This window comes from Vanellus vanellus (assembly GCF_965231255.1).
Source record: "Vanellus vanellus genome assembly, chromosome: 3".
Taxonomy (NCBI): domain Eukaryota; kingdom Metazoa; phylum Chordata; class Aves; order Charadriiformes; family Charadriidae; genus Vanellus; species Vanellus vanellus.
Genome location: NC_138907.1, coordinates 19,340,432 through 19,365,034, shown reverse-complemented (window position 1 = coordinate 19,365,034; position 24,603 = coordinate 19,340,432). Strand labels below are relative to the sequence as shown.

At 41.9% G+C, this 24,603-nt stretch overlaps 1 protein-coding gene across 1 annotated transcript in view; it reads left to right on the top strand.

Annotated features, from left to right (window-relative positions):
- Positions 1-24,603, top strand: part of ALK (ALK receptor tyrosine kinase) — a gene marked incomplete at both ends in the record, with an annotated part of 320,185 nt that overhangs the window by 66,037 nt on the left and 229,545 nt on the right. The window contains one exon of the mRNA XM_082481002.1: positions 16,220-16,332. Within this exon, the coding sequence (XP_082337128.1) occupies positions 16,220-16,332 (113 nt within the window). The remainder of the gene's footprint in view (positions 1-16,219; positions 16,333-24,603) is intronic.

The following is a 24,603-nucleotide window of genomic DNA, read 5'->3' as shown; positions in this document are numbered from 1 at the left end:
AATGTTTTACAAGGAGAGTTTTCCTTGAGTTTAAGGAAATTCACCAGTGTGAAAGCCGGTCTTTCTTTTCACCAGTGAGTAAACTTACCCCTCTAGCTCCTTTAGATCATGTGTACCTGTGGATCACTACTTACTTTAGGTAAAAACAGAAAAGCAAACAAATATTACATTCCTCCCTACCACCATCATTTCAGGATGAAGTTAAGTTCCAAAGAATATTTGTTCTAAAAAAATGAGCCAAGCCTGGAAAATCAATACACTGACAGAGGAAACTGTGTTTTTCTGATTCTGCCCGAGGATGCAGGCATTAGGTTGTATCCCATTTGGTTTTAGGTTTTTTACTAGTTCTGTATTGCCTGGAGCTCAGCCACTAGTAAGATACTCAGTAGAGATAATGCTTAAACCATACAGAGTTGGGGTTTTTTAGTTTCTTCAGTAAAGTATATCCCTGATGTTTAGCCAGCACATGAAAGCTTTATATATTAGCAAAATCTTTGGCTTTTTGGTCCCACAATAGCTAGGTCTTGTGCTGAATTTTGCTTCCACTTCAAACCAACCTTGCAGGCAGGTACTGTAGGATGTTTTGCTTTTACTGCAAGACCGGAACATGCTAAAATTGTGAATGCTACAGCATCCTGATGAAATCCTCAAACAAATGCAATTCACTACCGATCTTAAAATGCTATTCTACTCTAGAGAATGACTACTCAAAAAAAGTCCTTATTTAATCAATAGGGTAACTCCCTGTGTACATTCAGTCGCATATAAAATCTGTTAGTGACAACACGATGGGTTTTATTGCTTTTTTACTTCTATTGGCATTGCAGATCCAATTCAGCTTTGAGCAAGCTGGAATTTCCACCTTCCTATATTATATTCGCCAAAAATAATAGCTGGCACAGCACCGAGGCTCTCAGGCACCCGAGTGCTATCGATAACGGTGCTGTTAACACAGGTTCTGGTCAGTAACCTACCCAGACCACTGAAAGCACTGGGACTGCACAGGTTTTACTGAGACCATTATTTCGGTTTACAGGATTTTTGCCACTATGTACACTGTACAAGGACAGAAGAAACCCAGTTTAACTCTGACCCTAGGTTGTGTTTGCCGGTTAGGAAATTATTGCATTTTTCGTTAACCAGCTGAGTGCTGTTGCTGGATTAATATAAAGTCCCATTGTAATATTTTTACACACCTGATTTCTGTGCAGTAGAGATGTATTAAGAATTGGGACGTGTCTTTCAATTTAGTTAAGGAGGTGATCATTTGGATATTGACCTCCAACACCTGCAAAATTGGATGGAAAAAGAGAAGAGAACCTGTGTGCCTGCAGTATTTTTATCTGTTTCTGTGCCTGGTAAAGATGCAGCTTGAATCTGTATTACTGGAAAAGCAGCGCTACCTAGAAGAGAGAGGAACTCAATTAAGGGGGGGGAAAAAAAAGCACCAAACAGATTATCTTAAAAAGTTTAGATGAAATTCTGAGCAATCTTGCTTATTTCATCCCGTATCAATTCTGATTGTCTGGTGTCAAGGTTTCACAAAAATAGACTTAAAAGTAGCAGTTTGGATTTTGATTACAGCGCTATGATTGACCTGTCAATGGTGATAGGTCTGTGATAAATCCTTTTTAAGACTACAATAGAAGTGGCATCGTACTCTGCAGCTACTGGATGTGAAATGATACAGATGCCTTCCAAGACAGTATTCCAGACTGGACTTTGATTTTGCACACCTCAATACTCGAGTTTGACTGAAGGATTTGACTTAGTTTCACTTTTAGGGGACGCAGGAAGCTTCCAGCTCTAGCTGGTCATGGTGGAAATGGCAGGTTGTGTGCTGCTGGAGACACAGCAGCCGGTGCCCTGAGAAACAGGACAGGCTGCGTTTCAGAATAGGAAACAGAGGAAGGAGGTAAAGTTCTTGATGTTCCCACATGGAGCCCAGGATGCAATGGTCAGAAAGCAGAAGAACTACCGGCAGATTAAAAGCCAGAGCGGGGGAACTGAATTTGCAGCTCAGGCAGTCTGTACGAGGAGATAATGATGTTAATTCCTGTGAGTAGTGAGCTGGATTCTGATCAACCTTGTGTAAGCAGGTGTACTCTGGAGATAGCGAGGAGCAGAAAAACAGGTTAATTACTATTTTTAGTAATGCAGTAAGGGCAGACTGGACAAGTTAGCACCATTTCCCTGATAAGTGTTAGATTGTGGGTGGTCAGGGAGCACAAGCATCTGAGATGGAAACTACTAATCGAAAACTCTGCATGAGCTGGACAGAGGCAGCTTTCATGCACAGGAGAACATACTCAGTCTCTCACCGTGACAATCAAGCTGCTCCTATACCCTACCATCCCTTTGGTGTCCTTCAGGTGCTCCAGACCAAGCTTTACCCTGGTAAGAGGCACCTGGCTGCTTAATGCGAGGGGAGACCTCCCTTCAGAGCCACTGCTGCCTCTGGTACAAGGTCCCAGAGCCAAGAAAGTAGTTCCCTCCACTGGCCTGAGAAATCCTAGGCCTTCTGTGCTCGGTCATGGGACAGGAGCAGGGATATAAAAAAAAAAGAGGACAGGGAAAGTGCTTGTCCCCAGTACTTCTCTTGAGCAGAGGAAGGGAGGGGAAGAAATAAAGCACAACTGAAGCAGATATGCCCAATTCCTGAAGACTGCTTCTAACAGCCCGGAAGAACAACTATAGGGCATCTATGAGCAGGAGGCCGTAATGGCTTAGGGACACTGAGATGGAGGGCAGATAAGCACTGAGGAGAGCCTGGGGGAAAAGAGAGGATGCTCTTGGTATTAAAATACCTTACTGGGGCCCTTATTATCATCAAGATATGGGTCAAGTGTCCCAAAGAAAACAGGTCCCTGACCACTAAACTGTATGAGAGTTGTCTTGACTGCCAGGTAGTGAAGTTAGTGATTTAGTGGTAAAAATCTCGTTACCATGCTTTGTTCTCTTGCATCATCTGATCACGACTGTATAATTCAGAAATGTTACCGAATTATTCGTATCTTTCCCTCTCTTTGCAAGTTACAACGTGTCTGTAGGATGGTGGTCTCTATTACCTGCTCCAGTTGTCTTTACAGACTTAGGACACCCTGCTGAACCAGAGTCTCTTCTGAGATAAAGTTATCATGGGAGAAAAGCATGCTCCCTGTTTTTCTTGCCTGGATTTCTTTTAGTAAATGGGATAGAAAGAAGGCTGCTTACATTCACAAAGCACTTTTTTCCTAGGTAGGAGTACAGATGTGAGTCTCTAAGATCTACGACACATTATCTGAATGGGTTGAATCTGGGGTGACTTTTGTTACATGCGAAGCAGGACAGTTTCAGTCAGTTTGTTAATGAATTCTAGAGGGCTGGCGGCTAAGGTGATACGGGCTGACGTTTATTTCTACTTGCTAAGCTGTATGAAAAGAACCCAAATCCTCACCTGATAGTTTCTGTGATTGCTGATACTATCATTGACAGAGGGATATTAGACAGGCCTTGGAAGAGGAAAGGCAGTTTGTAAAACTGATTGTTTCAAAAGATTTCTCCTAGTTCAAAACCAGAAGTTACGAAAAGGCTGAATGCTCTTGCCTCCCTGATGGGATGCAGACTTACAGAGTGGCTCTCTGCAGCTCCACACGTGCCACTTCAGCTTACTGTGTTTGGTGATGGATCGGCTGCTTGCACTGTCAGACAGTTAAAGGTGTGGTGAGGACTACAAGTGCAGGCAGCTTATAAACAGAAAGGCTGATTATTTATTTTTTTTTTAAAAGGAAAGGAAAATGTGTGGTTTTCATTCTGAAACTGCCTGCCAGTGTTATCAAGGAAGGGTATGGATATAAGGAGCAGTGGCGTTGTTGTGGTGGGGCTCATTCTATTTTGGTCTTTACTAAATTTTCTAAAAGACCTCATTGACTCTTCACTTTCAGACTAGCCAAGCTGAGTGGCTTCTGCAGTTCAAGGTCCTTGTCAGAGGATTCCCAGGGTGGTGCTCTGGCAGCTGCATAGCAAAGTGATATCTTGTTAGATGCATAAGAATTAGAATTACTTAAGTTGTGTTCTAATGTCAGATTTTCCATCAGGAAATATCATTTTGAAAAATAGACTTCCTATGGGAATATGTCAATTTACACAAAATACTAGGGTCCTTTTCAGTCTGGGAGAAAATGAAATGTTTTGACTTTACTGCAATGAAGCATTTGGATCATATACTTCATTTGCAACTATACTATAGTATACTTTACTGTAAATTTGACACGAAACACTTAAAATTTAATTCCTTTACACAAAAGCATTTGGTCCCAAGCTGTTTTCCTATATAAGATTTTATTTCCAGGAAACTTCAGATTTATTCTTGTTCATTCAAAACATGTGGAATGAAAAAAGAGAGAAATCATGGATTTTCCGGCAAAGCAGAAATTCAGATTGCTGCTTGGATCCAGCACCTATTCAGTACCATGGGCATTTGAAAGACCAACTGGTGCATAGCTGGAGTACCACACAAAGCAAACAAACAAAAACCCCCAAGGGCTGAAATCTGTTCCCAGTAAATATTTGAGTAATTTCAAAGTATTCATCAACTGCGGTCTGTCCATGAACAATTTGCAAACAGCCAACAAGTGCCAAATTTCACAAACAAACTGTTCATTGCAAATAGTTTGCCTCTTCACTCTGAGATGTGTGTCATTAAGAAGCCAACTGTTCTTCTTAAACAAGCTTTTTACCCTCGCCATAGTAAAAATTGTATGTGAGGAGGACAATGGAGTTTAGGGGAAATGATATTTTTAAAACGTTGCTTAGACATTTCTTCATAAAAATATTTACTGCTTTTTATCCAAGGAGTCTCAAGCCCAGTGAGCACCATTACTTCCACAAAAAACAAGGCAAAAGGAGAAACTACACAATTTATCTTCGATCCCATTGCAGATAAGAAGAGCTGAGAATGGAATTAGCTCTCATGTTCCAGTTCACAAAATAGTATCTATGGGATGATGAGTTGGCTTTTATTTATAATGGGTATTAGTGCGGTGCTTATCACAGAAGGTGCTGTATAACTCGAAAAAATTCAACTTAGCAGTTTCCATAGTAGAGTTACAATAGAGGTCTGTATACTTCTCCTTTTCTAGATGCGGCAAATGAGGTATAGATTGCAAATTGTTTTACAGCATTTGAGGCTGGCAGTGGAAAAGTGGCATGAGGCTAGCAGTGCTGTCTCAGCCTTTTCTGGACTCCTTTCTCTTAATTTGGTACTCTTATCATCATCTCTAAATTCGCCTTTAGAGCAACTGCTGAAAGTACTTTGATTTTAAGATGTACATGAAGATAAAACATTCCATACTCAGAGACTAAAGGTAAAATTAAAAAAAAAAAAAAAAGCCCCAACACTGAAGCAGCTCACTGAAGGCAGCTGGTGATGATTCCTCCTTGATTATTTTCAAGGACCACTATTTGCAAGCACCTTATCCCAGAAGGACTTTCTTGGGGAAAAGCCACAGGAGGAAGGCTTCTTGAAGAGGTGTCATCTGTCATGACAAGTTGCCTGTCCTGATGAGTCTGGTGCTGAGACCGCATTATGATGACTGATGAGGCCGTCCGGAGTAGTTAACTCAGCCATTTGTAATCATTTCTTTTACAAGCCTTTCGGTAATAACTTTGGGAAATTCTTTTTGAACAGTCCAGGTTCGGGGGGGGAAGGGTAGAAAAGTGAAGTTATTTCTCTTTTGGAGGAAAGAATTTAGGTAGACATAAACTCAGGGAAAAATGAAAAACAAAACCAGTATAAAATATCTTACTGTTCTTCTAGATATTCCTGCAAGGCTATTTTGGTTTATTTTCGTGTAGATTAAAGCCCTATTCACACACTGGCTTTGCTCCAGATGTGCAGAATTTCACAAGATAGAGTGAAGTCATTTGGCAGAGACAGGGCCGGACTACCAGAAGTGGGGACCTCTGGGGAGAAGGAACCAGTAAAGGTTGTTTTATTTTCTAAACTTTGCTTCCATTTTGCGATGTGAATTAGAGCAGGTCATTTAATCCCATGGTTTCGTAGTACCCTTACGCATAAGATGTACATAATTCTGCAACATATCCATCATGCTGATTTTTTTTCCATGTGGTTTGTGTCTTCTACTAATTGTTTTACAGCTCCTTATGTTTCAGCTCCCTATGGGCCAGCTTTTCAGCCCAGCCCTTCTCAACAGTTTTGTCACATCAGAGGAAGGCTGTAGTAGTACATAGGAATACATAACAGAGAAAACAGTCCTCTTTTCTGTGATAGGCAGATGATGATAACCTGCCTCTTCCCACTCATCTTAGACTGTGTCGTGTTGAGTATTTGGATGGTCGTCTTTATACCAGAAGCCAAATACAAGGCCAAATAGGAGTTCACAGCAGCATGGTTTGCATCAGCAGAGGTAACCTGGACCATCCTGCCCCCCCCCCCCAAAGGCCCTGCCTTGAGCTGGAGCACCGTCTTTTGTATCACATAACTGAACCCCTCTGGTGCCATCCAGCAGAGGACAGTGGTGGCTGGTGGCATCAGCTGCTTTACAGCATCACTGACTTCTCTTATGTTAATGCTGAGGATTGGTTACCATTTAAGATCTCTGGAAAGCAGCTATACAGAGCAAAATTGTGCTGCAGTGGAAAAATAACACAAAACCAAAACCCCAAAAAACCACCACCACCCCACCACCCCCAAAACCAAAACCCACCAACCTAAAAATATCAGGGTATCTCTGGAGATACCGCTTCTTGGTTTTCTTTTGCACCTGAAAAACAGAATGGCGAGTAATTTCCCTTGTACAGTCTCGTAGTCAATTCAGAGTTATCTACCTGGGTGAAGACAGGAGTTTCTCGTGCCTCGCCCAGGTGCTTTGTGCCTTCATTTCGGCAGCACTTGCAGAAGTTCCTTGAGAAGTGCTTTTGCATCTAAATACCCCACAGTTGTAGTCAGAGATGCTGTCCTTTACCTTAAGCAAAATTAAATGTTGCAGTGAAAATAGACAATATAAGCACATTGGCATCTTTCCCAGTAAAGGGAATATGAAATAGTTTTTATTGTTAGTGCCAAGACAGCTGTGTTTTAGATTGAAATAGTCATCGCACCCTTTTGCTATTTCTAGAAATAATGCAGCTTGCCTAACAATAACAAATGTCTAGTATTTTCTCTGGTACCAAAACACCCTGCACGTAGGTGGTTGTTCTGCAACACTGTATCTTAACAGAAATGCCTAATGCAGCAAATAAATGGTTTTAGCCATACAAATGGCAGGAAATTCATAACTGTCACTGCTTCACAGTTTGTGTCTGTTGTATGTATGTAGGGCTTCGTATAGTTCCTCAGGGTGTTCACTTTATGTTTTGATACAGCAGGCATATTTTAAAAGTTTCTTCTTCTAAAATGCCATCTTTGGGTTGCAAGGTTTCAGAATTATCCCGTGTATTAAAGCTGGACAAAGCCTTTGGAGCTGCAGTGACCTTTCTAAAGGTGTTCCCTCTGTCTGTGTGGTGCAGTTGAGGTGCATTTTCTATGGGAGACATCACTTTAGGATTTCTGCCTCTTTTGTACGGAGAGTCTCCAGTTTTTACCTGAAGTTTCTGTATTTTATTTCCTTTGCTTGTGGCCTATTTTAAATGTGAAGGGGTAGGGACGTCTGATTTTAAAAAAAGCCCCTAGATTTGTATTTCTATATGTCGGACCATTATTGAGTCTTCTGCCAACATTATCTTTCACATGCGCTTGTGCAATAAACATAGAATTTCCATCCTTTCACAGAAGCAATAATAGTAATAATGATAGTAATGAGGAAAAATAAGGCTGACTTATGCCACTGCTATTGCTTTCTTCCAAATAACCAGTATTTACTGGCCACCAATTGCAGCTGTGATTATTGAATGGTTCCAGGCAGTGGAACAAGGCCGGCTTGCTCCTGAGGTGGGCTTATGCCAGGTGGTGCATGAGTGACTGTTTTGGACATTGCCCCACGCTCTTTGAGGAGGAAGGATGGTGCACATGTCCAAAAAGCTTTTTTCATAGAGCACTGTTGAAGAAAGGGGTATATGTAGCAGTAGTATGGGATACAGGTAATGTGAGTTCCCAGGGAAACCTGGATAAATCAGCTGGAGTGAAGTAACAACACCTCCCAAATTAAGTCAGGCTGAACTCAGACCTTTTGAAATGTTTTGTGTCTGTATTAGAAATCATAGGAAGAAGGTTTGTTCTTCCTTCGGATATGAAATGGGTGTGTGAAAATGGACCTTTTTTCCTTTCCACACCCATCCAAGCTCAATGCTGCAGTGCAGTGCAAGAGGGTTTTAACTGCTCAGGTCACGTGTGACTGTAGATGGATTCGAGTTGGAAGGGAGACGTTTAGTTGCTATATATGAAAGCAAAAAATGTTCCCTAAACTTTGTTACGTGCACCTCCAGAGCCAGAGGTACCCACGGGGTATGAAAATGTGGGAGAAGTGAGTTACCACCATTTTCACCCTGATCAAGGAAGGCTTTAAAAGGTAATGCTTGCTCTGAGGGTGAGGAGCCTCCTGCAGACCATGCAGATTCAGGTCCGCACCAAAACCTTCAAATACTCATTCCCCTGACATTTATATGGTCAAGGTATTTTTGTGTGTAACTTTGCCCACTGAAACTTAAGAAACAGGGAGACAAACCTAAGTGAGCATTGAATGCCACCCCTTGAAAACAAAAGACACAAAAAGGCAGATGTTGAGGAAAAACACGAGCTTGTATTAATATTTGCAGGGACTGCGGACCACTGAGTATCTAAATATCTGCAGCTGTGTTAAAGTGGTAACTGCTTAGAGGTGTAAGTTTGTATATGCATTCTGGTTTAGTACACAGTCAATATAGTATAAAAGAGGGTTTTAAGTGTATAAAGACCAGGAGGTTGTTTCTGGCTTCATTTCTTTTTTTTTCCTTAATCCCACTACTTAAAATGATATAGGAAGCATGCAAATCTGATGAGAGACGCCAACTGTGTGTGTGTGTTTTAAATATGGAAGTAGCTATGCAGAAATCCAAGATAAAGGCACTACACGGTTTGAAGTCAGTATGTGTAATGAATTTTTAAAACTCTGTTGAAAAAACTGCTATTTTTTTTCCTTGAAAACCTGGCCACTATACTTCTAGAGGTTATGTTAACTGGGTACAGACTAAGGGGAAATACATGTAAAGGAGTAATCTGAGACATGCAAATAGATGGACACTGAGAGTACGTGGGATCAGGACCCCTGTTGTGGCAGATGAGAATCATACTGGTATAGCAATCATACTGGTAAGCAGCTGCTCTGAAGTCCTTTGGATGAGGAGCGCTGTAACAGAGAGTCCTTCTAGGAGCCAGTCCAGCAAGCACTGGAGGGGCTCCCGATGACTGCGAATGGAGGAACTCTCTAATGTTGACACACATGGACCCAACATTAATACTGCCCCTCAGTTGTTTTTTTTTGGAGGTTTTTCTAAGCTACAGTAGACAAATACCCCAGGCAACAGTGGAAGGATCACTTCATTTTTACGCATACAGAAAAAATTCAGCATATCTGCAACCTGAAGTACTTTAGTGTGCTTTAGCAGAAAGGTTACCAGTCGCACAGACTTTATCTTGCGCTTTCCTGCTGTCTGCAGTGCCTGGAGGTCTGTCCGTGCTGCAGGAAACAGCTGCACATAATGGCTTCTGGTTTTCATTGGTCAGTAATTCAGACGCACTCTTTGTCAGTCCAAAGACAAGTATTGTGCTGTGTTGAAATATCACAGCCCCGCAATTCACCACCCCAATGGTCCTTTTCCAGTTGTGATCCTAAAATACCTAAAAGCTGATACAATGCACAAGCATCCAAAAATATGTGTTCGTACGTGGAGCTTTGCTGCTAAAGGACTTTTCCCCTTTGTTTAGCAAAGCTGCAGGCTAGATAAGCTGAAGAGCATCCCTTGACGCAGTCCTGCCAGCAGCCTCAGCTTTTGAGGGGACAAACCAGAGTTGAGAGCAGTTCAATCACTAACATTCAGTCCTTTGTTTTCTTGGTGTTGCCCACAGAGATGCTTAATTGTGCTGTAAAAGATTATTATGGTAAAGGTCCCTCTACTGTTGGATATTTTAAAGGTTTCTTGTACACACGCAGATGAGTAACAACTTCAAGCCATTCCTAGTCTGGTCTGTAATTGAGACCCTGAGCTCTTTATCACTGATTAATTTCCCTTTTGTGGTGTGTTATTGGGCAGGTCTTCAGCAGCTGCAGAGCATCTGAGATGTATGCTCTAGATGGCAGTATATTTTTAAACTATGTTAGTTGAGCTGGGTAGAATATAAGCTTGGTCATTTTAATTGTTTTTTTAAATGCTCTTTGTGTGCCACTTGCTTTCAAAGTAGAAATTAAAAGCTGCTTAGATTTTACAATATACATGCAAATAATAATAAGAATTCACAGAAAGTAGCAAGGAAAACAATATTGTTTCCCCCTGCATTTTTAACACTAAAAGGCAGATCATTTTTTTTTTCCTGTAATGAGCAGCAACACGTGATACTTTGTTAATATTTCCCTGTCACAATGCTTTTGTGGAATTGTAATTTGGGTGTTTCATGCTCCTCTTCTTCCAGAGCCAAGGTCTGCTGATCAGACCACATCAGACCATTTAGCACAGACTCTCCTTGCATCAATAAGTGTCCGCAGGATGTGGGTATGTAGAGGGGCTGCCTAGTGGGTAGAAAAGAATGGGGCTGTGGAGCACCTCTTTGCTGATTGAGCAGTTCTGAGGCATTTGGGTTTTTTTTTTATCAAAAGTTAATATTCCCTGTGAAAAGGAGACGGGAAAAAAATACCTTGCTAACAGAAAGGGGTTAAAAGAAAATTTTAAATAAGCCTTACAAAGACAAAAAAAAAAAAAAAAAAGTAGTCAGGGCCAGAAGGATAACACAGTTGTTGAGTTAAATACAGTTTTATTAGTGACACATGCTTCGTGTACAGGAAGTGTGTGCTATTCCCAAATTTACTCATCAAGCATCTGCCAATCAGTGTTGTTGATCACTTCTATGCCTCATGCAGCGCGTCTGCCTGAATCCACTATCCACAGGTCTGCTGCAGCCCACTGAATACAAATTTCTTCTCCACAGCAATCCAGCACAGGTTCGGTGACACACATACTATCGTTTATTTGCACTCGTCAGGCTTTCAATATGACATAAAATCATTGTAACATAATGCATTATTAAATATATTTTCCAACTGAAAAAGATAAACTTGACAGACTGTCAGCGAACATTTTTGTACTTTAGAAAAGGTTTGTAAAAAGAAACCCTGGAGTACATCCACCCATTAGTGGAAGTAAAGCTCACCAACTATTCAGAGCAAGAAACTGCGTTGAATGAGCTTACCCTTTGCCTCATTCTCTGGCTTGACTGTAAACAGGATTTGAATTTTGCTTCTGAATGTCATTTAGACAGTGATTTGTATGAGCATCGTTGAGCCTATGGATTATTCACAAAGCGTTTACTCAGGCTGTTTGTTGGTTTTGGTGCTGCTTGGTCACCTTGATGTAATCTATTCTTTGCACTTTCATGGATGACTGAGTATGTTTGTAGAGGGGAAGAAGGGAAAAATGAAAGTTTCTAGGAGGCTGTATGAATACTGTTAGTGTGATTGTGAGGATCAGTTGTGAATTTAAGAGCTTACAGGGAATTCTCAGGCAATATTTTTTCCCTTCATTGCATCCCTTTACCCCCTGAAAACTGAAACCAAGAACTTTTGTGGAGTCAAGAGCTCAGGAATCCTTTACAAGGACCTCTGGGGCGTACACTCTCAGCTAGACAGAGGCAAGCCTGAATATCTTGCCTGTCGTAGCCAGCCAGGGTTTTGTAAATGCCAGGTTCCTAAGAGCTCTTTTGCAAGATGGAGATGTTGGGCTTCAGAGCCTCTTCCCAGAATGTCCTTGGCCTGGCTCTGGTTCATAGAAGCCTGCAGAGGTTTCCATACCTCAGGCTGTCAGCTGCCTGTAAGATTTCTTTGTTTGTTTTAATGAAATTAAGTTGGCTTCGTCCTGAGTAGATTTGGCCTTTTTTTTTAATAGGGGAAAAGATAACTGTGTAATATCCTTTCTGTGGAAAATTGCTACCTTTTACTTAGAACTGGGATAACGTTTTCTGAAACGTCAGGCTTCCTCAGAGACTGGAAAATCCAGATCTTAACGGAGGCCGTTTCTAAACACATCACTGTAATATTTGCTAATAACTACTGTATTGATTGCTGTTATAAACCAGAGCCACAAATACTACTAATGTTGATTTCTGATTTCCATGCAAACAAATATAAATGATTTTGAGATATTTTTCCAGACATAGGTGTAGCTGAGTGTACATGTTGATCTCAGTTATTAACTTACACATCTCTTGAAACTCTGAAATCTAGAGGGCAGGTGCATGCAGGTTTGTCACCTCAGATTTGCCACTGAGAAACTGGGAATAATAAAGCTCAGCAAAGTGAGAAAGGTTATCCATTGAGTAATGGAGCAACATCCAAAGGTAGTAATAAGCAATATATGGTTACATGTAGGTGCATCTTTTGGTTGAAAAAGGCATGGGTGTTTTGATAAAAATTCAATTACATTTCTGCACTGCATGGAACTTCAGAAAACTACATGTGTTAATTGCTGGGGATATTTCTTCCTTCTTCCAGAAAGGTGGAAAAAAGGATGAAATCCTGTTTATTTAAAAATGACACAAGTAGAAAGATTTTCTTGTTGTTCCATTTATATGTGAACATGCAGGGTTATTCTATTAAAGAGGTATTTTTCATTAAAATAATACATAAATATTTTATTTAATGAATTTGTGACCTTGAGGCTTGACTTCAGTACACATGAACCATTTTCTATTTTTTTACCAAAACTCTTGGTGAGCTGAATGAATTTCACATGTCCTAAGGAGATTGCACAAGTGGAAGAACAGAAATGTCAAATGTTCTTTCAGGTGCCCGTTTCCAGCTGTGATGGAGTACCTTTGGTCATGATTTGGCACTGGATATTCCTTTAGGCAGGAATATCAAAGAAACCTCTGTTGTGCCTAGATATACTTCTGGCTACTAAAAATGGAGCTGTCAGCTTCCAGTTGCTTATCCATTAATTTTTTTTTAAAGGTTAGGGTTACTGTTGACAAGTGACAGAGCACCCTGCTACAAACAACTGGAATGGGAGTTTAGCATATCTAAAAAGAAAGAGACAAAATTTCCTTAGTGCTTTTTGGCTTCGATATGAATAGTTTTGGAGAGGGGGAAAAAAACTTTATTTAGTAAAATGGCTACAGTGTGGTCTATGTGTGCATTACCCTCGCTGTAGAAGAAGCATTTGTTTAGCTGATACAGTCTTCTGTAATTACCTTTCTGGACGTAAAATGCCCTGGAGGTGGAAGAGGAAAGGTCTCTCCTTTTCCTAACCTATAGCTCACTCTGAAATCAAATCATTCCTCACTGTGAAGAGTAGCCTCTTGGCTATACAAAAACCTTTTACCCAGCATCTTTCTCTGAAGATAACTTAATTGGGTAAGATTCATAACTTCTGATACAATCTTCTTGTCTTCAAGTTCAGACCAATAGCCCAAGCAAATCATTTGAGATGAAGTTCCAAAATTAATCCTGAAGAATATGAGAAAAAGGAGTTCTTAGGTTAAAATGAATTGAACTGAATCCATTCCATTCTTTAAAAAGAGAGAAAACTGTCAATTTTTTGTTATCTCTTATGTACCTCTTCCTGCTGATAGAGGGGAGGTTCGGGTGCCTGGACTGCCCTGTCTTCTCTGTTCAGATGTTCAACTTTATTGGTTATCTCAATTTACTGCATACATTGGTGACAGAGGGAACATTTCCACTTAACTGAGGCTGACGGTAGGCATGATTTCTGAAGAATGCAACGTGTAGTGCATTACAGTTGTCAGAGGCATTTTTCTGAAGGTGAGGAGTGCCAGCGAATTTGGGGTACTGCAGTTGATCGTTGTGTTACTCATTCCCAGCTAGGGCTGGTCAGGGTAATAGCAGTGATTTAATTCTGAGTTTTGTAGCTGCAGCATTTGGGAGAGGAATGCACCTCGGTGACTTTCTCTCAGATGATTTTTGTGGGAGCATAGATGGGGAGCAGGTCAGTTTTTCAGGTTTGTGTGAAGTTTTCACAGGATTGTGACCCCAAGCCTTGGCTCTCTATTAGTATGCAATGCATGACATCTACATTCATTTGGGTCTGTTAGGGATAGAGAGGTGCCAGAGTTCTTGTCTGTGAGAGACCAGTGATCTGTGTTTAGGATACTAAATCATTCCCCATTTTGGAGAGTCACTGGGTACAGAAGTATGTAGCAGGGATACTGATACTGGTCAGACAACTCACATCAGGCAAAACACACACTGCTTTTAAAACCAGTTTATTTCAGGAGCTCATTTTTTATTAATATTCTTCTTTTATTTATTATTTTATAATGGCATCAAAGTGAAGTACATTTGTAGGAAAAAAATCTGCTTTTAGCAACTGTTGCAACTATTGTACTAAAACCTGACATTACTTGCAACAACCAGACGTATCAGAGGCTACTGAAAGACGTGTCAGCTGTGTCTTGATGTTAGGAAGGAAAAGCCAACATAAAGGTTAGTTCATAGTTACTTGTCACTTCATCATTCACAGTTGAAGGCAGGACACTAGATTTGATACCTACCGTCATAAATCACTGGCTTGATCTTCTGTGTCGCTACATTCCAGACAACAATAGGGGATATCTAGTTATTGTACCGTAACTTAGCTTAGACACCAGTTTTAATTGAGCCATTAGGGATATTAAATTTTTTCCACTCAAGAATGGCTTACAATACAGCGTGAAGTCCATTCTTATCTTGAAGATTATTGCTCTAAGCAGTGAGCAAGAGTTACAGCATAAGAATGGTATCTCACATAAGAATGGTTATTTTTCTCTTGGTTTCACTATCGTTACTCAGTTACCGGAGTGTGCTAAAAGTGAGATTGCACTGAGAACGAGATAGGGCACAACTAACACTTTCTATGGAAGCTTCTGCCAAGTCCCTCTGAATTTTCAAGTTTTTTTTCAGTGGAAGTGGGAAGCGGGGCTAAGCAGAGCTTTAACAGAATCAAAGCAGTGTTTTCCCCAAGGCTTCAGCCATTTACCATGTTTACTGTTATCCTCTTAATTGTGTCTTTTATTATCCCTTACTACTTATCCATTCAAGAGGACAGTTCTTCAGCAGTCTGAATTAATTATTACTCTAAGTTAGTTAATTCCTCTTGTTAGAGAAAGTTTTAACAAACTTTTGTTGGGAGGTATTATCAAATTGTATTGCTGTTATTACAGCAAAGCTTAGCGTTCCACCTAAACTAAAAGAATTCAAGTAACTGTAGTATTCCTGACAAAAATATTATTTAATAGAACAATAAAATGTACTTTTTCTTTCTGAGCAACAAATTCATTATGGCTTCTCTGAGAAATCAGAACTTATCAGCAATCCAGAGGTTTCTTTTGTTCCATCAAACAAACCTTCCGAACACACATTTTGCCTGCCTGTATTTCTACAAAGTTAAATCCTATCTTTCCTGTGAAGACCTCAAAAAATGAGATGAGAATGCTCAAGATCTTATCATCTTCAGAAAATCCAACTGAAACATTCATAGGGAAAAACTGTGCTTTCAAAGCTTATAGAGTTCTGCTTTGCTCATTGACCCTGCATGTTATTTCAGATACTGTTTCTCATTGCACCTCTAATATCATTGTTTGTCTTGCAGAGTTAGTGCAGGTTTGTATGGATCCTCACCTGTTCTGGGTCACTGTAGTATTCTAATTCCCAAAAGCATCTTTGAGATGCATTGGGTTGTTGAACAGGAGCTGTATGCATGTTTGCCTGTTCCATGTATGGGACCTCCACATGCTAACAAAACTTTAAAACAACAAGTTGAGGGACTGAAAAGTCAAAGAGAACTTAGAATCAGTGTGAGATAAAAGTTAACATTTTTTCTAGGTGATGATAATTTTGCTATGTAAAGCGATTTATCTCCTGTCTCCCTCTGCACACACGTATTAGGAAGGAAGAACTGACCAAGTAGTAATTGAATTTAGGTGCTTATTGCATATGGTCTAGAAAGCTAAGATCTTTGTGCTTGATGTGTAGTATACAAACAGCTACATCATACATAATGTTTATTTTTCTTTTTTTTTTTTTTTAATGAAAGGTCTGAGCACTTCCGATCTGCCAGCAAGCAGCCCTCCTCTTCCTCCTGGTTACTCTGCTTGGAACTTGACCTGGGTCATGAGAGATATGTCCCCTTTCTTCTCCCATAGAGGACGACACAGTGAGTAGCATTTATATGTTATATTTACATCCTCAAGAGGCTGTAACTAACTGCTTAAGGATATTGGTATAATACTGGAGCAAAACAACACAAGTCAAATTGATTCATGATAAAATATCCATACTGTCAGCCCCTGAGGGCCCCAATAAGCCCTACTGTCCCTTACCAGCCACCCCTGCCCCTGGGCTTAGGAGCCCCATTTCAGCCCAGCCTGGGGTCAGGCTGATGTCCCAACGTGGCCTTGGCCCATCACCGTTTCCTTGGATGTGCCTGGTGACCTTGGCAGGCCCCACCTGCCCTGCTCCCTCAAGAACAAGGTCCCAGACTGTAATATTAGGGTGCTGTGTTGGAATCCAGTTATGCCATAAAGAGAAGAGCTGTGTCCCCATCTTATTTTTCCCCTGTTCTCTGGTATGTCCTATTTACTGACAAACCATAGCCATTCCACTGTGAAATACTATGGTCATAGTTAGGACCAGGCTGCATAAGGCAATATCTAATATGCAATCCAGAAAGTGACTGAAGTAGAATATATCTACTATATATCTACTACCAGTCTCTATGAGGGAGATAAGGTGCTGAGAGGCTAATAAGATTTACTCACCCCAAGCCTGTAATTATCTGCTTGAGGGAAAAGTTTGACCTACCTATATGAAGGAGTCCCATATTTCTTCAAATTTATGTTGCAGCCTTTTATGTGTGCAATATATATTCTTTCCACTGGCATACAATATCTGCTCCTAGCTGTTGTATCTGCTTGAACGATGAGGACACACCAATTTCATTTTGGAAGGGACAGTAGTACAATCTTTTTTCCCTCACTTGGCTTTCTCAGAAGTTGCAAGGATGATTTTTAATTTATCCTTTATTACTTCTTCCTAAACTCTGTGAGTTTCTCAGTAATACCATTCCAAGGGAAGGCTTTGTTCTTAAAACCTAAAAGCATTGATTCCATCTGACAGCATCACATGGAGATAAATGTACTGCATGTAAGCAGAAATGATTTATTATGATTTTAGCTGGTTGCACAAGACCAAATTCTACCATATTCCAACCATCTGTTTTGCAAGGAACAGCAAGAGTTTGATGAGGTATTACACAAAATACAATCTTCACTCAGGACAAGTCTAAACTGTTTTGTCCCTCAGTGGGTCTGATTCAGGACATGTACCTTGAAACTACTGGAGAATCTTGAAGAGAGGCAGGAGTAATTTGGTTTTTTCTTTAACATTTCCAAAAGTCAGCAGAACCTCCTTTAAATTAAAGGGGTAGCAGTAGCCCTCAAAGTCAGGCATTTCAGACTGGAATGCCCCGTAGCATCACTCTGCAAACATGCCTCCTGTCACTTCAGATCCCCAGCATGCAGTATGTGTGGGTACGTGGAGTAGAGCCTTTAAGCATAGCCCAAGCCTAAGAGGGCAATTCTTAAACTCTATTCTTCTGCATACCTGTACCTTATCTGCACCTGGATGTTTATTAGTAAACTCTCCAGGGATCTAGATTTCTCTCCAGAACAGCTGTGAGCATGAAGGGATGGACAGTGCCTTGCAGCAGCTGATTATTGGCTCTGGGTCTGAGCAGCTCTATGAAGGTCACACGGAGACTCAGCAGAGCAAGGCAGAAGATGAAGTTAAACCATCCAAGTTCTAGGCGAGTAACCTTGTCCCAGGGCCACCCCTGCCTTCTGATTAAGTGGTTAATCCAAAATCACACAATAAATCATTAGCAGAAGTAAAACCCAGCAGTCCTTTACTACTAGAGTGTCAGAAGCTTTCCTCACTGCTCCCAGCGTGATTAAGATTACAGAATGCTCTATAAAGCTTCTATCAAAACTTTGTTTGCCTAATCATCTGATAGGACCCATCTAATTAACTGGCTGACATCGCTGGAGTGGGGCAATATTAGTTGTCTTCATTACTTTTTCCCCATGTTCCGCTATTGAAGATATCTCTCTGATTGAAAGGCTGAGTAAATTGAAATGTAGGGTCCCTCTTCCTCTGCCAAACTAAGTTCCCTGCTTCTATGCTCAGTATTAAAAATCGTGAGGAACGGTACTTCTGGCAGGAGTAGTGCTTGGTGATACCTTTGAAACTATATGCAGCAATCCCAAAAGATAATCACTGGCACAACAGGATACTTGAGAGTGATGCATTCACAAGACTTTCTCCTGTCTTGTCTACACATTTCTAGGTTTGTCTCCATCCAAGCATTGATTAATCATCTACCATCTCAGAGACATGCAAAATCCACCTGCCTTTCAGAAAATAAAAACTTCAAAAAAACAGATGAAGTCAAAATTATCTGGTAATTCAGCCTGCAGGATAGGAGGACTCTTGAAATCTCCATATTTTTGTGTTTTCTTTTGTTCTCTTTGAAGTGCACTCAGACTATTCCATGTGGCTAAAACAAACTTCTAATGCCTTCTGCATATGTGGACTTGTGGTAGCGTATTAATCTCCCATTTGCAGCACTGATGGAACTCCGTCCTGAGGCTTACATGATTAACTGCACCCAGCCACATATTTCATTTCTTGTCCTGGTTGGTTGAATATTAATTTTCTCTTCTGTATAGGTATTGTATAAGAAATCAATTGTCCACTGCATAAAATCCATTAAGCATCTGTAACAGGGGTTCCAGACATCAGATGCCCCTTAAGGCCTGGAAGCCTTCATGCAGTTAACACACCCCTCTCTGCTCCATCCTCTACATCCCCCCTGGCCAGCCAACAACACTGAACCTGGAGCACGATCCTGGCAGGGTACGGTGGCAACTGCTACCGATTAGGAAAAAAAAATAAAATGCAATTCAGCCCGTCTAAATTCTGTTTTGAAAGAAGAACGCGTTTCATAAGAGTAATAGGCATGAGTGTTGCCATGTTGGACTGTTTGGGAAACAGGAGATGGGTTTTGCTCTTCTTACGCCGCCGTGCTGTCTGTGCATCTCTTTGCCAGATCCCCCACTAGCAGCTGAACTCCTTGGCTGTTCTGAACCAGCTTTGTGCAAAATACAGACGTACCTCTCTCAGGCTGTCAGACTTCTGCAATATTCTTTACAGATGTTTTTTTTTGGGCCTCCCTCCCCCAATTTTGGGAAATGGTGGTGTTTTGGATTCCAAAGTTAACTGTGACTAAAACTCAGGGGAAATAGCAGATTTGGCTACCAAATGACTAATGTGCTTAAAAATGTCTACAAAAGGTGAGTTCAGCAGAGGAGGAGCACATACCTTCAAGAGTGCATAATTATTCACAGCTTTAATAGGTACTAAAAGCATAATCCAAAGGATGGCCTCTATTAACAACTTATTAATAATTTCACTTAGCTCTGTGTCTTCAGAAAACTAATTTGACAGGGTTGTTGGGTTGGTTTTTTTTTTTTAACACTTTCTAATCGAACGTTGTCTGTGATGAGTTCACGATTTTCTGAATTGGGTTTACTAAAAAAAAAAACCACACCAAAAAAAACGTTGGACTAATTTTACTGTGGAATAATTTGGGGTCATTCTAACTGCGCATTTGATGCTCAGTGGCACGGCAGTTGCTCAGCGAGGTGTCATATTATTAATTTTTTTCTCTGGTAGGTTGTGTGCAACTTGCTGAATTCAAATACTCGTGTGCATGCATTCAAAATGCCATTTCATTCATGTGAGTTGGATACCAGATAGATACCGCTGACACGAAACTCAATGAATCTGAGCATCAAACAAAAAGGAAGAGAAACACAAGGGAGAGAAAGAGGGCACCAGCCAGATGAATTTGTTAGTTAGGTTCCTATAATTATTTGTTTTATAAATCTACAACAAATTAGACTAATACTGACGTCTTCAGAATGATACAGCTATCATGATACTTGGCTCAGCATGGCATGGATATGAACTAACTGTTACAACAAGTTCCTGTTTGGAAGGTGAGATAAAGTCAGGCGAGGAATGAGGAGAATAATACTTTGTCCCAGAGGAAAAATCAATCAATGCTTTCTTAGTAAAGATTGCAGAAGTGATGTACTACCTTAACACATCCTTTTTGCAATCTTAGAAGTACTCTAACATAGTTTCGGAAATAGTGTTACGAATATAATAGGGCAAGGCTTCAATTAACAGCAGTTATTCACACCAGATTAATAGAATTGCTCCATATAAAGTAGCAGATGCTGTGACCCCATATACATATGCAAGAATTCTTGTTTAACAATTAGATGGTATTTTTGCCATGTGCAATGGTGCTGAAATCCAGGGGGAGGAAAATCACAGGAAAAGCAGCATCTGCCTAGCTATACTGAAGGGTGTGCTAAGCAAGAAAAAAGGAAAAAAATCTTATTAGTGAGAAATTTTTACTTTCTTTCAAGTTATTCTTTTCCTTATATCCTCTTTCATCTGTAGACAATATGCCAATGACAGCTCAACATTTTTTCAATAATAAAGTAACATACAGTAAGACAACAAATGTCTTTTCTCCCTGTCTCTCAAGTATTCATTTTCTCTAGAGAGACCTCAGACTTCATGCAAGAGGTCCCTTGTATGAATTGTCAAAACATGACAGTTCATCCAACCACTGTTTTGTGCCAACTGGAGCATGTTTTCTAACAGTCGCTGTTAGTCGGTACTTCAGTCTTTTGGCCAGAACTGGCATTAGAAATGCACTTTCATTTATTGTTTTTGCTGCATGCAGGGGAGACTTGGTGGACAAATATTTCTTATGTGGAGGACGAGCTCTGTCACTCCTCAGAGCCCAAGAATGAAAATGAGAGCTATTGCTGGTTATTCTCCCCACACCCCATCCTCACACCTCTCTCTGTAGCTGTCTTGAAAGACTGTGCTTATAATTGATTGATAAAGGAGTCCTGGCCCTCTTCTTTGTAGCTTGATTTCCACGGAACGAAGCAGCTGTCATGGATTTTGGTGATTCAGGCCCCGGTGCACGCTGAGGAGCTGGGTGGATATCAAGTATTTGCTGTCATTTTAAAGATTCTCTTAACAAATAAATGAATGGTTGCGTTATTGCCGCTTTCTCAGAGCAGTGGCCCGTCCGGCTGCGCCTCCCCTCCCCAGGGGATTAATTTCAGCGCTCCTGCCCTGAGGAGGGCCCGGGGCTCCCCGGGAGGATGGCGGGCGGCTCGGCGGCCCCAGCGCTCTGCCCGGGGGCGATTCCCTCTTCTTACGGGGCAGGTGAATTTATGCCTCCCGGGGGGTACTGCTCCTCTGAAACTTTATTTCTTCAGAGCGCAACCGAATTTTAATAGCCGCCCCCCGCCAGGTTTTCTTCTCAAAGCTGGCGGCGGGGGGACGAGCGGCGCTGGCGCAGTCAGCGCTGATCCCTCTGGGCGCGGAGCGAGCCCTGCCCTGACATTACCCCACCGAAAACGCGCCCGGGGTGCCGGGCAGAAACCAGCCGCGGCGGCATCCGCCTGGCGCACAGTGGGCTTTGACGAGCCCTCGGAGGAGCGCACCTGCGAGCGCCCGTCCGGCGCCTACGGGCCCCCTCCTGCAGCCGGGCCTGCCGCCCCCCTGCCAGGGACGGGGCTGCCTTCCTGTCTGCCGGCGGTGCGGGGACGGGCTGCGACCCCAGTCCCTCCCGGTGAGCTGGAGGCGGAGGGGCTGGGAAGCCTCTGCGGAGCGAGCAGGTAGGAAGAGGCGCTGGGCAGCAGCAGTGGACAGGGTGCTGCCTTGAAGGGCGTGGGGAGCTGTTATGCAAATGGAGGGAGACCCCGGGCTCTGCCTTCACCGAGCCCTACCAGGACACCTCCCGCCCTCGCCCGTACCCCGGTTAGCCGAAGGGACACGTCTGCGTCCCCCAGGTGAGGGTTCGGCTGGGGCGCTGCGCCCGGCCCGGCCCGGCCCGCGGGGCCACAAAATGGCCGCCGGGGGAGCGCAGGAGTGAGGCGGGGGGAGAATGGAGAGAGGCTCACCACCACCCGACATCAGCGCCGGGAGGGGAGGGCGCTGTTGCTGTCAGTAAACTCAAGGTCGGGGGAGCGGACATGAAGACCCGCTGGTGTGGCGGAAGGACGCGGGTGGATAAGTAGATTTAAATTAAAAGGAGGTCGCCGATGAACACAGGCCACATCTTGGGGCAGGGAGAGGGGTTGGTGTGCGGCCCAGCTGCTCTCCTCACCGCTTCGCTTGCGGGTGACCGAGGCATATCAGGTGGGATGGACCCCAAAGCTGCCTTGTATGGAGTGATGCTGTGGGGCTCCTCGAGAGCCTCCCCCGTTCCTCACCGCCCCTGTCGCGCCATGCTGCTGCTCTCACGTTTGTCAGCTCCCGGAGCTGCAGCCCGAAGACCAGGCAGTTACTGTGGGTGCAGGCATTTGCTGGGGTAGTAAGGCTTGGGGTGCCTGGCAGGGATACATGTGTCATACTGTTCCTTAAAACGTGCCAGTTTGCCCTTTCCCCGTGCAGAGCAATGGAAGGAAGTAGGTAAAGATACATTTTCAGGCTTGCTTTCTTGGCAGAAACCAGGCACTTAAACCTCAAAGTTGTTTTTACTCTTTAATTTGCATGACCGCTGACACCTTTTTCTCTTTCCCCTTGTGTTTTTTTTTTTTTCTTGTGCCCTTCCGTCCTGTGGTGGATTTGCTCATTTAAAATTGCTGCCGTACCTCCAGGTGCACAGTGGAAAGGTGGCACTGGGGATCCATTTGCAAAGAGTTTCGCCCCTTCTTTGTGCCAGCAGGGCAATGCTTGCCCCCAAGGGCCTGGCCTGTATTTGGTTTGCCTTTTTCCAGGAGGCCCTCTTGGGTGTTCAGCAGGCTGCTGAGCTGACAGCCAGAAGGCACAGTATCCTGTTTATGCTCCATTTTTTGGGAGAAATACTTACCGTTGCAGGCTTCCTTGTATCACCCCACATGTGTACCCCTGTACGGGTGGATAGAAATTCGGATGGGCCTGATGAGGCAATCAAAACCCTTAGATTGAATGCCCTATGCCCTTTTCTACCCAAAGGGAATGGGGAAGACTTTAGGAACTGGCTCTGTCTCTAGGATTAATAACTGGAAAATCAATTTGTCATTTCCCTGTCATAAATTAAAAGCTTATAGGCCTTATAACATGAGTATAATAGAGGTTAGTGGGTATTGATGGAGGTCTCAAAGCTCACTCAGCAGAGCACATCTCTGCTATACAATTTAAATTATGTCTCCTCCACAAGGAATATCTGTCAATATTTGTATAAAAAAAGACATCCCGTGCAAGAATATTTTATCTGTTTCTATCCTGCTGTTGCGATTGTTGCAGCTGGAAGAGGTGTGTTCTTGAGGGAGGTTGTGGTCCCATTTCGATCGGTTTAGGTGACCTCTACGTTGTGCATTTGTGTCTGTAGATACAGTACAAATTAGTCATGTTTAAGCTAATGAGGTGCTAGTTAGTTACATCTCTAAGCTGGTCCTTCTGAGAACGGAGAACCTCAACCCACTCCCTTGTCTATTGTAGTGAGTTTAGAAAGCAACCACACCCGTTCAAAGGGGTGGCCAGCTGAGAGTAATGGAGGAGGAGTGATTTGTAAGAGTCAGCAGACCAGGAGTGAAAAGGACCCTTTTAAGTCAGACACATGTAGAACTAGAAAGGAGTAGTCTGAAAGGAAATTACCTGCTGGTAAGATTTTTTTTTTGGCTTAAAGAAGAGGTCATTTAAAACAAATAAACCTTGTCTGGTGTTGGGCAGCTGAAGAAAGTATAATCAGAATAGTTTCTTAAAAAGAATTGGCTTTTTATATCTCTTTAAATTAGATTTTTTTTCTAAATAAGGCATGATTCTATGATATGTGGTTACATAAATGATCTAAGATGAGTGAATGAGCCATAATCTGACCTGCAGCAATGTAAAAGGATATCTCCTGCAGATTACTGTGTTTTGGCATATTATTTATAGTACTATTTTAAGTCATTTGTTTATTAGAAAACTCTAATCATTTTAATTGAAACAGATGTAGTTGCCAGATATTTTAGTTGTTTGTGCACAAATTACTGCTGTTAGGTACGTTGATTAAGAATAAATAAATTGAAGTACTCACAAGACTAATGTCATCAGACATACACGGATTTCACTGTCTTTTCAATTGGATAGTAGCTTAATTTACTTTTCAGTCTATGATTGGTATCCTGTATCTACTTACATACCAGAAATCGAAATGATTGGTGTCTACAGCCTTTCTTAAACAGGTGTTTACTTTGATTTGATTATGAGCATCACTTTTGTTTCCTCTTTTAAGGTGTAATGATGATGAAATAGACTTTTAATAAAGTAGCTGTTCTTTCTCTCTAGCATCCAATGGTTGCAG